The sequence below is a fragment of the Pongo abelii genome, chromosome 14 (assembly GCF_028885655.2).
Source record: "Pongo abelii isolate AG06213 chromosome 14, NHGRI_mPonAbe1-v2.0_pri, whole genome shotgun sequence".
NCBI lineage: Eukaryota > Metazoa > Chordata > Mammalia > Primates > Hominidae > Pongo > Pongo abelii.
This window is the reverse complement of record NC_071999.2, coordinates 115,056,910-115,070,402: the sequence shown is the minus strand read 5'-3', so window position 1 is coordinate 115,070,402 and position 13,493 is coordinate 115,056,910. Positions and strand designations below refer to the sequence as shown.

The following is a 13,493-nucleotide window of genomic DNA, read 5'->3' as shown; positions in this document are numbered from 1 at the left end:
GCACACATACAAGACTTTCTTCAGGATATATGTACTTAGAAATGAAATTGCTGGGGTATCAGTTTGGACAGCATCAAAGTGACTAGATAGTGCTAATATATTTTTTCCCAAGAGATTGCTCAGATTTACACTCCTACTCCTAACAATTGCTCTACATTCTACTTCATAGTTTTATTACCAGGCATTTACTTGTTGTTAAATTCTTGGGTGTAAAAGAAGAGATCATTGTGGTTTATGGTGCATTGCTTTGAAAATGGAGCAGGACTCTCCTGGATTTCTTTTTGGTATGATTTTATATGATGCTTTTGAAAGTTATTACTTTCTAGGGATTTGCCAGTTTTGCCTAAGTTTCCAAATGTGCTGACATGATGTTGTTGGTTATATCTCCTTATTGTGCTTTTTCTTTTATTGTCTTTTTAATAGCTGTGCTGTTTGTATAGTTATGTTTCCATTTGCATGCACACTATCAGTCATTTTGTGCATGCCCTCTCTATCTTTCTGACCAATATTTCCCAAACTTGGTTCACCTCATTAATGCTTACAAGAACCAGTGTGAGGTATTGTTGATTTTTTCTATGGTATTTTTGCTTAACAGTTCAATCACTTTGACTTTTATCTGTTTTATATTCTCATTTATGCATTCTGTGTTTGTTTTATTAATCTCTCTCTTTTTTATTTTTATTTATTATTATTATTATTTTTTGAGATTTTGTTTCACTTTCTCACCCAGGCTGGAGTGCAGTGGTACCATCTCGGATCACCGCAACCGCCTTCTCCCAGGTTCAAGCGATTCTCATGTCTCAGCCTCCAGAGTAGCTGGGATTGCTGGCATGCACCACCACACCTAGATAATTTTTATATTTTTAATAGAGTTGGGGTTTCGTCATGTTGGCCAGGATGGTCTTGAACTCCTAACCTCAAGTGATCAGCCCGACTTGGTCTCCCAAAGTGCTGAGATTACAGGCGTGAGCCACTGAGCCTGGCCTGTTTTATTAATGTCTTAAAAACTTTGTAAGTTGTAACATTATTTTTCAAACTTGTCTTTTACAATATAGACATTTAAGGTTGCTATGCAAACTTAAAGGCTGTAAATTTTCATCAAGTGAAAATTACCACCACTTTCTTTATGTCTCAAATAGGGACAGAGAAAATGCAATTTTTTATTATGATTCTGTTCCAAATATTTTAAAATGGTCATTGTATGTCTTTTTGATTTATAGAGAATAGTAAGTCCTGAAATAATGTGTGTTTCTGTAATACAAAGTAGCTCCTACTCAATTGATAAATGTTGGTAGGTACTATTTTTTCCTAGGCAAGAGGAGCCAAAACAATGGAAGTCAAATCATAAAATTAAAAGACCTCAACAGTGTTGTGCTGGAAACTGAAGTCATCTTAGCTGTATTTCTAAGAATATTCTTTTTTTAAACAATGAAGTAATTTAAAGGCACTAAAATGGACAATACTAAGTGCACAGTTATAAAATTTGGGCAAATGTGTGTACCTGTGTAATCAGCACCACAAATAAGATATAGAACATTTCTCATCACCAACAGTTCCCCCCTGTCCCACTGTGGTCAGTCTTCATCCCATACAAGAAAACACAGTGTGATTTATAGCACCCCAGATTAGTTGTGTCTATTCTTAAACTTCACATAAATAAAACACAGAAATATATATGTTTGCCCAATATAATATTCTTTTTTTTTTCTTTTAATAAACATTTTAATGTAAGATATAACATAATGCACAAAGTACATATAACATAAATGCACAGTTCCATGAATAATTATAATCACTACCAGACCAAGGAATAGAACATTGTAAACACCCAAGAACCTCTCTTTGTGCCTCTTCTTAGTAGTAATCTCTTCTCTTTTCTCATGATTCTGACTTTTGGGATAACCATTTTCTTGCCTCTCTTCATAGTTTTGTTACTTATATGTGTCTGTGTTAAAGGACAGTTTAATTTAATTTTGGCTGTTTTTGAGCTATGTCTACCCTTTTGTTTGAGATTCGTCCATGCTTGTGCATGCATTGACACTTTCTCTCTTCATTGTTGAGTTGTAGCCCATTGTACAACTACATTATAATATGTTCACCATTTTCTTCTTGAGAGTTGAGCCATTCGTTTCTGGCTCTTTGAATAAGGCTACTATGGACATATGTCATTTTAGTCAATGTAGATTTTCATTTTTTCTCTTTTGAACATTCTAAATAGAATTCTGGGTAGTCTGGTAAGTGTATATTTAACTTTATAAGAAATTGCCAGAAAAGTTTACCAAGTGGTTTTACTATTTTTTTTTATCCTCACTGAGAATTTTGCCACGTGCTCTCCAACACTTGATATTGTCATAGTAAAACAATTTTAGCCACTGAAGTACTATCTCATTGTAGGTTAATTTACATTTCCCTGATGACTAGTGACATTGAAGACTTTCATGTGCTTAATGACCGTCTTTTGTGAATTGCCTACTCAATAATTTCTTGTCCATTTATTACTGCATTGTTTAACTTTTTACTATTAGTCTATCTGCATTTTTATATGATCTGGATGCATTTTTCAGATATATGTATTGTAGTGGGAAATCAGGGACTGGAGAGACCAAGTGGCGTTCAGGAGGGTATATTTTAGGTGTACACTGGCTCAGCGGACATGCAACCTGAAAGTCTGAGCAGCAAACAAAGAAAATGAACACCTTTTATGCACGTTGAGGCAGGAATTACATGATGCAGGAAGCTGGCTTACAAAAGCGAGAACAAAGCAGTTAATTATCAGGTGACATTCTTAGGACTCAGCTTACATCTTGGGAAACATGTCTTGCAACTTATGCTTATGGATTGTGTGACCTTGCAGTTGCACAGCAAGAAAAACAGCTTACAGAACTTACAAAATACGTGGGGGAGAGATATGGTTAATGCTGCACAGACCTTACAGAGGATCAGTTAATATTCTCTCTTAACTCTTACTTGGGGTGGGTGGGGCGAGGCACTACTTCATGCCCATTCTAGCATAAACTTAAACTGTAAATTTAATTTCTTTTAATTTTTCCACTTTAGTATTACATATATTTCCTCTCATTCTATGGCTTGCCTCGTCATATTCTTAAAAAATGTCTTTTGATGAGCAGAAAGACACTTTTATTTCTTTTCTTTTAAGTACAATATCTGTACCTATTTTTATCTACTCAAAGTTCATAATAATATTCTACTATAGTTTCTTCTGAAAGCTTTATAATTTTAACTTTTATAGTTGGTCCATTTCAAGTGAGTTTTTGTGAATGCCATGTAAAGGCCCGGATGGTCCAGCACCATTTGTTTTTCAGCAACATTTGTGGAGAAGACCATTTTTTCTTATTGAATTGCCTTGAGACCTTCATAGGAAATCAATTGGCTTGTTATGTTCATTTGTAGCCACTATATTTTAGGTTCCATTCATCTATTGGTCTATCCTTGCTGTATTACCTAACAACTTTATGTGTATAGATTTATAGCAAGTTTTGAAATCTTACAAGTGAAAGACTTATAGTAAGTCTTGAAAAAAGTCTGTGTCTTATTCCTTCAAGAACATTTTGTCTATTATAGGTACTTTGCATTCCATAATTTTTAGGATGAATTTTCCAATTTCTATAAAAAGAAGACTGCCAGGCTTGAGGTTGGGATTGTTTTAAATAGGTAGCTACTACATTAGTTTGATATGCCTTAACAAATCACCACAAGGTTCGTGGCTTAAACAATAAAAATGTATTGTCTTACAATTCCGTAGGTCAGAAGTCTGACACAGGTATCACTGGGCTGACACCAGGGCTCTGGTAGCATGTTCCTTTCTGGTTATAAGAGAGAATTTGTTTCTGGCATCTCCAGTTTTGAGGTCACCCACATTCCTTGGTTAATGGTCCCTCCCCTTCCACCATCTTCAAAGCAGCATGTCTCTGGCCATGTTTCCACAGCCACACCCCCTCTGTCTCTCAGCCAAGAACAAGTCTCTCCTTCTAAGGGCCCATGTGATTACACTGGGCCCATCTAGAGAATCCAGGAAAATCTTTCCAGCTTATGATCCTTAGCTTAGTTACAATGCAAAGTTCTTTATTTAGCCTTGTAATACATTGACAGGTAATGGGGATTAGGGCATGGACATCGTTGGGGGCACCATTCTGCCTTCCCAGATACCTTAACAATATTCAGTGTCTCAATGACAACTGCATATCAATGAGTTGTCTTACCTCTCTATTTGCATAAGTTTTCAATTGTCACTGCAATGTTTTGTAGTGTGAAGTGTACAAATATTGCACATTATTTGTTAAACATATTACTATCTATGTTATGCTTGTAACACTACTGTAAAAAAATTGATAAATTCACTTAATGGGTCTAATTTTTAAAGATTTTTTGAGATTCTTTGGTATTTTTATTATCCTTTCTCCTTTCCTAACCTTGCCTTTCATTTTCATTTCTTGCATTATTTAACTTGTTAGAATGACAATGGTTTCTTCAATCTGCGGTGGGGTTTGTTTGTTTGCTTTTGTAACATTTTCTGTGGCATTTTTCATTCATGCTGAGCATTTTGCCCAGGCATTCCAAGAGATCTCCTTAAATAATTATGGCTCTTGCCAGTGTTCTCACTATAAAATTAATTAGGTTTTCAATAGTATGCCCTATTGCTAGATTTCCTACAGGCCCATTCAAAATTAGTGTTTGGTTTTGCAGAACACAAATTATTTCAGTAGTACTTATTCATGTTATAGCAGGGTGCTTATATTTAGAAGTTATTTGGATTTCCAAATATATCATTTGCTAAAGAACAAGAAGCTATCTTTAAATCTGAAAGATAAAATATATATTGTAGTTTCCCAGGACATTAAAATAGTTGCAAGAATGAGCATTGCTTTATATTAAAGATTTGAGGCATTTTCTTGCTTTTATATCATATGTCAGAAATGAAGGAAGGAAGGAAAGAAGAAAGCAAATGAAAGAACAAAAAAATAAAATATGGAGTAAGGTAGGGAAAAATGTAGGCAGGAGGAAGGGAAAGAGAAATTCAGAAAGAAAAGAAAAACAATGAAAGTTAAAAATTAGTTAAGATTGCCTTTGTTTTCCACAAATTTGAAATAATGGCAATAATGCTAAAGCTTTTATATCTTTGCAAAAATGTCAGAGTATCAGAGAGTCTAATAATTATGTTGCATTACTAAATTCAATTTGCTCTTTATAGAACTCCAAATAAAATCATGTGCAATCTCCCAACAAACTACTGTTCTCTACAGCTTCAACTGCGGGAAGCATTTAAGTCATAAAAGTAAATGTTCCTACAAGAAAATCTTTAACACTAAAAGTAATTCCATTTTATTTCAGGCCTGTAAAAATAAACATTCATGTGTGAAATAAGGAAGTTTCTCCTACTTGGGGAATTCCTTTCTTTTCGTAAAGTCAATATTTCCTATGTGCTTCCAATTAGAAATCACTGAGGCACTTCACAAAACTGAATTAAGCAGGCCAGGGCTAATTCCAATTACTCTACTCTGGAACATCTGTTTTAACCTCACAAAACATCTTTAGGTAAATTACTAAAAATGTGAGCAGGTAGAGTGTGCTATTCAACTGCAACTCATCTTCACTATTAAAAGAATTTCATAATCAGCAAAGTTATCAGAGGTTAAGGTGACTAATATTCAGAAAGAGAGAGAGTGTGTGTATGTGTTGTGTGTCTGTATAAAAGGAAACACTAAGTGGCTAACAAAGAAAGTGTATTTAAGCTGAAATTTGAATTAATATTAGTTACTGAATATAGACTTTACTTATTCTTCAAATAGTTGTATTTCAGTGCAGCTAAATTTATCAAGATTAATTTCTTGAGAGTCAAAGTATCTCTTTAAAAAGTTAAAATATAGCAATGAGTGTTTGGAGCCAGCACTCATTCCTTCCTAGTTCAGAAGCTAAAAATGATTGATTTAATTTAACAAAGAGGAAAATATAATGTTAAAATCTCTCAGAAACTCAGCACTTGCATACCCCACTTGAATTACATATACCTAAGCTCAATTGTGCATACTCTACATTGCAATGAGTAAATGTCTCTAACTCTGAGAACCATGTGAACTATTTCAGATATAATATTTTAGAAAGTCTAATACATTACTTTTAATGATTCAACTATGATTTCTTATTAACCAAACAGTTCTGCCCTCATACCACAAAATAAATACTTTCTAATCACTGCAGTTTTCCATGTAATTGTCCTTGTATTTCTTTTCTGAAACACTCCTCTTTTATTTCCATTCACAAACTCATAATCCTCCTCTGCCTGTGTCCAACCCCTCCTCAGTCTCCTTTTATGGAACTTTCCTTTTATACAGTTGTCATAGTTGTATTTGTGTGGCTATAACAGAATATCTGAGACTGGGTAATTTATAATGAACAGAAATTTATTGCTCACAGTTCTGGAGGTTGGGAAGTCTAAGATCAAAGTGCCAGCAGGCCTTAGGCTCTCTTCTTTCAAGATGCCCCATTAAATGTTGCACCCTCCAGAGGGAAAGATCATTATATCCTCACATGGTGGAAAAGCAGGAGAGAGAAACACTCCTGCAATTTCTTTTTATAGTCGTATTAATCCTTTCATGAGGGTGAAACCCTCATGACCTAAACACCCCTCATTAAGCCTCATGTCCTAATTTTGCTGCACTGGGGATTAATTTTGAAACACACAAATTTTGGGGGGACACACAGTAACCATTAAATACGGTGTTGCTCACAAGGTATTGCCTTTGGTTGAAATCCCTTTCATTTGTGCATGATTTCTTTTAGTAATACATCCCAAATGCAAATTATTTCCAGTGCTACCAAAGCCCTTGCCTGTCCCCGGGTTTCTCTTGGAAATCTCAGGATGATTTCCTGCAAGAACCAGTCTCAAGGGGCGTGCCTACTCACCTACTGCTCATACACTTATTCAGTGATCCATTGATAAAAGCAAGTATGTATTACATTAGGGCATTTATTGATTCTCTCATTAAATAAATAGTAACTTAGCCAGTATTCTTGTTGGCTCCTGTCTGAGATATCATGATATTTTCATAAGCCAAACAAATGTTCCTGCATTCACTTCTTACAGACTAAAAGGTGATACAGATGAATGAACTGACAACTACAGCAAGCTGTGGTAAGGCTGTGTTTATGATACGGGATATGCAGGGTGCTTGTACAGGGACAGGAGAGGAACCGTCATATGCAAATTCTGAGCATTAGGAAAGACAGCCAGTGAAGAAGTGACATCTCAATGTATCCGTGCAAAGTAAAATTTAGCAATTTCAGGAAGAGCAAAGAATAGGCTAATGTGGTGGTGCATTCTAGAAATGGAGATGCATTCAGTACAGCTTCACCCTCAGATATGGTGAAGTGAGGCAAGAGAAATAAAACGCGAGACTTAAGCAGGGCCTCTGACACATGGGGACTTATAAATGGTGCTAAGGAATAAGTATTTTATTTCAACAGCAATGGAAAGGATACTGTGTTGACACAGTGTGATTATGTCTGCATGTAGAATTATTACTGTAGCCTCATCATTGAGAGAAGAGTGGGGAGTGGGATAAAAACTTGTTAGAGGCTGATGGGTTAACCCAGATGTAGAGATGCTAGTGTCCTGGGCAAGGGGAGAGGCAGTGAGGAGGCACAGACTGACTGGTGGTGATTATAGCTTAAATATTTCAACACAATCCGCTGGGTAGGAGTTTGTAGGCTCAGTGTTCTGTTAGGCATGAGGGAGGAGAGAGAGGTAGGAAAATGGCAAAGGACTAGTTTTGTGGTGAATAAATGATGAAAGAGAAGAGCAACAGATGGGGATGGGAAAGAGAAGATGATGTTTTGTTTTTTTTTAAACAAATGGTGTTAGAGGACAGAAAGAAAGAGACAGCTCCTGGGTATACACAGATGCAGAATCTGGGAGAGGAACAGAGAGGAGGCTTGGGTAGCCACGAGCATGTAGAGAGCATTTGAAGCTGAGGGTGTGAGAATATTTCTCAAAGACATGGCAAACATCAAATAGGAGCCTAGCATGGCACATGAAGCTTGTTAATATTCCATAGTCGGAGGGGTGCGGGCATAACCAGACTGTTTTCTCCAAAGCAAAGAAATAAATATACAAAAAAATTAAAGCTCTGAATATATCTTAATTTTTATATACTTGGGTAAAAATGTATTTGAGAATAAAAATGGCTTTTTAAACATTAAGATGTGTGAGTTATGTCATACAAAATACTTTGGGAAACAAAAATATTTAGATTCCAGCATTTGTACAAATATTTTCTTATCTTTGGGTGTAGTATTGCCAATTCTGTTGTAAATACTAAATACAGTAAATATATACAAGACTAGAATGAAATTTTACTTCACGTACAACTCATGAGAGTTGTAAAACCAAAAGACTTATTGCTCACATAATTTATTCAGTTCCTAGTTTTTTATAAGAACAAGCATCTCTTTTGCTTTCCACTGAAAAAGTTAATATATTTATAAAAGGCAGTTTTAAAATATGTACATCATCCCACTATAAATGTAAATAATAAGTACAGTTATAGATTGTGAGCTACCTCCTTCTCCATAAAGGTATTTACATTTATAAGGTCTTTATAAGAACGAAATTACTGTGAATGTCTCTAAAAATGCCATTAGTCTCTCTAAAATGTTCACATTTCTAAAGCTTTTTCCCCTAAACACAGATACAATATATTTACAGCAAATTTCTTCAGAGTGAGTTATAAATCTTCCATGCATATAAATTGATATTCAAATAAACCTGTTTCTAAAATATAATTTCCAAAGTGCATACTAAATGACATCTTTTTGGGAGAACAATTTTTTAGAATAATTCTAGATGTCATATACTATTTTTCTTGGTGAAATAATTGAGATGCAATTTACTCAAAATCTTCTATTATCATAAATCTCTCAGGTGTTTTTTTCAGTCTGAGTAAAAGAAGAGTATCTTGGTTTTGATGCCTTATATTCTGAAACAAAAGCCTCATCTACACTCAGTATTTCCAATTTTGCATCTAATTCTGGGTTGGTTGCCTTTGTCTTTCGGTCACTCTGCTGGACAATGGGCTAGCACAGTGGACAACTCAAAGTCTGTCATTCTGGAGCATGCATTCGAGTGGAGACACTACTTGACTAGGCTTAATGGAACAAAGTATAAAGACATATGATCTTCAGACACTTTCCTTAGTACTAAAATGTATCAGAAGTTAGAAAATTAAAGGCAAGTCTAGAGAAGCAGAGGATAAAAATAATGTGTTTTAAAAACCTGCCTCATCTGCACATTGTAAATGGCCATTTCTGGAAACCTTTGAGTAAGATATCTGTCTGTACCAATCTAGCAACCATCAATGGATCAAGACACGTGCTGACTGATGATCCATACACACACGAGGCATTCACCTTCATGATTCACAAAAATCTGCTGAACTAAGTAAAAGTCTCCCCTTTCTATAGATGTTTATGGTTCTCAATAATTGGTGGCCCCAAGGTTGGGCTCTGTGGAAAAAGAACAATCAAGGCTTGCTGAGTCCACAGTCAGTGAGTGGTGGGGCTGGTACCCAGCGCTGGCCCTTTCTATTCCAGTGAGAAGGCCATGGAGGCCTCAAAACAAAGCTGGCATAATGCCTAATATAGTTTGGATGTTTGTCTGCACCAAATCTCATGTTGAATTGCAAGCCCCAGTATTGGAAGTGTGGCCTGGTAGGGGGTGATTGGGTCACGGGGCAGATGTCTCATGGTTCAGTGCTGTCCTTACGATAATGAGTGAGTTCTCAAAAGATCTCGTTGTTTAAGTGTGTGGCATCCGCCGCCCGCCCGAAGCATACATCCCCCAACTCTCTTTCTGCTCCTGCTTCCACCGTGTGATGTGCCTGTTCCGGCTTTGCATTCTGCAATGAGTCAAAGCTCCCTGAGGCCTCCCCAGAAGCCCAGCAGATGCCAGTGCCATGCCTGCACAGTCTGCAGACAGTGAGCCAATTAAACCTGTTTTCTTTATAAATTACCCAGTCTCAGAAATTTATAACAATGCAAAAATTGCCTAATGCAATCCCTTAAATAAGCGGAATCAAATGCATGAGAAAATAGAAGGAAGTATATGAAAGCTAGGGTGTGCTTAAATTTTCAGGTCAACTGTTTTGTAGCTGGTTTTGAAGAGATGAAGTAGTTGGGAAGTGTTTCTTAATTGACTTATCATGAATAAATGATGAATGTTGGAAACCTAGCGGGCACACTGGAGAGGGAGTAATAAAAACAATCTTAATTCCTTTGCATCTGACAAAGTCAACACAGCTTCTGAAGCATAGTTCTCATGTAAGTTCATGACTGTTTCTCTAATTTGAAAGAACAGATTAAAAAAAGTTTGGGAAGTTTTTGGAATGTGACAGGTAAAGGCAGATAATAACACTGATAGCCACTAATTCTCTGCCTTATCATTCAGTGATTCCTGTGTCTTATGACTTTTGAGGGACAGGAATCTCTAGGAAGGTTTCTGAAAGAAGTGACAATTAGATTGGGCTTATGTTTCCTCTACCACTGACGCATGGCATGTATCATGTGTGGCATATAGGTTAATCACTAAAGGGTTTTTTAATTGTTAAATCTAACTATATCAATTAACATTTAAAAATCCATTTTCATCACACAAACTAATTACAGATTTGTTTTTACCACGTAACACAAATTTTATCTGGCTGATCTTGTCTCTCAATTCTTACTATATAGTATAACTTTACTAGAAGCATAATTTCCTGGATAGAAGCTTCCATTGCTGCCAGGGCACAGTGGCTCAAGCCTGTAAACCCAGCACTTTGGGAGGCCGAGGCAGGTGGATCACCTGAGGTCAGGAGTTCGAGACCAGCCTGGCCAACATAGTGAAACCCTGTCTCCACTAAAAATAGAAAAAATTAGCCAGGCGTGGTGGTGAGTGCCTGTAGTCCCAGCTACTTGGGAGGCTGAGGCACAAGAACTGCATGAACTCAGGAGGCGGAGGTTGCAGTGATCTGAGATCGCACCACTGCACTACAGCCTGGGCAAAAAAAAAGAAGGTTCTATTAAAACAGAAGGTTCATTAAAAAAAAAAAAAAAAAAAAAAAGAAGAAGGTTCTATTTCTGCAGGTTTCTTATGGGCCTCTGGAAGGTCTCTGCCTAGTTTTCATAGAGGACTCAACCTCTGAAATTGTAGGGATACTTTTTGTGTCTATGCATTTCTGAGAAAAAGGTCAGTAGCTTCATCTGATTGCTTGAGGGATAAAATTTCTGATTCTAATCAGAATTCTGGATTCTAATCAGAATCTAATTCTTTCTTCCTTGGTCATTACAGCTTACAGGAGGTGGAAAATAAATATCTAGATTCTCCTTATGAGTCAGGAAAAACTGATTTCATTTAGACACCCTCAACATGTAGAGCCAAAGATTGCAATAGATACTTTATAATAGAACAGTTGCAGAAATATATACTCATTTCCCTGCTTTTCAGGTGGGTTTCACGTGAAAATAATGATAAATTAATTTTCTCTTATCATTCTTTACCAAGCTTAAGAAGACTTTAAGAAATTAGTATTTTTAGAAGAAGAAACAGCTGCTTTAAAATTCACCAACTTAGACTTTTCTTCCTGCTCCTCCCCATTAATTATGACAATAACCCTGGGAAGAGCAAGCAACTCAAAAAGAACTGGTGGAGGAGACAGTACAACGGACGGCTCAGAAATTTAAGAGCATCATGATGGAACATTATGAGCACATATATTGAACCAATGGGATAGTCTTGAAGAAACTGATACATTCCTAAAAACATACTATCCATCAAGACTCAATCAAGGAGAAATAAAAAGCTGGAACAGACCAGCAACAAATAAGGAGACTGAATCATCATAGAAGCACAATTCAGGGATATTTAGTAGACCCTTAAATATATTTATTGAATAAATGGATCTTTTTTTATAGGAAGTGCCGTCAAAACAATGTTCTTGTTAGTTTGAAAGAACTTCCCCATGCAATATGATTTTTTTCTAAAATACGTGAAATGCAAATCCTTTCCATTCTTTTGACAGTTACACTACTGAAGTTTATGATAGATTTTTTTACATAATGATTAGTCTCTTAGAGATCTTACTACAAATTTACTAGATGTGATTGCTACCCCAAAGTAATGTTCTGAAATAAACACATTAACTTAAATCTCCATATACAAGTAAAACTAAGTTACTTTTCCTACTATTGCCATGAATAAAATATTAGCCGTAGAAAACACTTAATTATTACATATTCATGAGACTGCAAGCATATGAAGTCTATATAATATGAAAAACATTTTAACTCCATATTATGACAAATGTTTACAGATTTTGATTATTTCTTCAATGATTTGACTACAATATTCAGATACATAAGGAACATGTTTTTGTGTGCTCTTGTATAAGCATTTTCCTTTAACCATGAAAATATTTGTTCAGTAAGAAGATACTATTAAAAGTCAAATTACAATAATGATTAGTACATAATTTAAAATCAAATCAAAATTGAATATGAAATTATTCATTAATTATATAAAATTATTTTTTAAAGAATTCAGAAAATCACTCTACCTGGCCGTATTTGGCTGCCAAGTGGAGGGGAGTCCAGTACTGATCATCTACTATGTTGAGGTCTCCACCATGTTCCAGGATAAGAGACACCACCTCCTTGTAGCCACTCGCACATGCCATGTGTAACTGCAGCGAAGAGACATCTTATTATTCATTTTTTTAAAGTAGTGATATTCATGCAGTTCACTCAGTGGTTTAAAGAGAGCTACTTAATGAAATGGTGGATCTAAAATACAGAGAACATAAAAACAAAAGAACATACATGTAATTTTATTTATTTGGTATAAATGGGTGTAATTATCAGTCTTTGAAAGTACGCTTATGTTTATTGATTTTCCTTCCAACTTTGATAGTGTGCACTTTTTCATGTAACTCCCATCCCCCTCCAAGAGTTCCATTTCAATGCAATCTGAATATTTTAAAATACAGAATATAATAATTGAAAAGCTTACCACTTCTTGCCCAAAGGTAAAATATTTGCTGATTAGCTCTATATTCCAGGCATTTTACTTGGTGCTATAGAAAGTGATTCAAAGAATAACTAAAAACAGGAAATGTGATAATTGTGATGCTTCTGTATGTGTAAAAGGCACAGGAACACTAAAAAGGATTAACTAATCCTGGCGGCTTAAAAATGATCGTGTAGCTACCATTGTAACATTCTCCCAGTTTTAGTTTCTTTTTTAATTATATTTTTGAGACAGGGTCTCTCTCTGTCACCTAGGCTGGAGTGCAGTGGTGGAATCATGTCTTACTGCAGCCTTAATCTCCAGGGCTCAAGTGATCCTTCCACCCCACCCTACTAAGTAGCTGGGAATACAGGTACGTGCCACTAAACCCAGCTAATTTTATTTATTTATTCATTTATTTTGGTAGAGACTAGTTTTA

The 13,493-nt window shown here is 35.7% G+C and overlaps 1 protein-coding gene across 8 annotated transcripts in view; it reads right to left on the bottom strand.

Annotated features, from left to right (window-relative positions):
• The window catches only part of MYO16 (myosin XVI), a 717,368-nt gene that overhangs the window by 389,998 nt on the left and 313,877 nt on the right, over positions 1–13,493 (bottom strand). For all 8 annotated transcript variants that reach the window (XM_054529223.2, XM_054529222.2, XM_054529219.2 and 5 more), the window contains one exon: positions 12,606–12,731. In XM_054529223.2, coding sequence (XP_054385198.1) covers positions 12,606–12,731 — 126 coding nt within the window. The remainder of the gene's footprint in view (positions 1–12,605; positions 12,732–13,493) is intronic.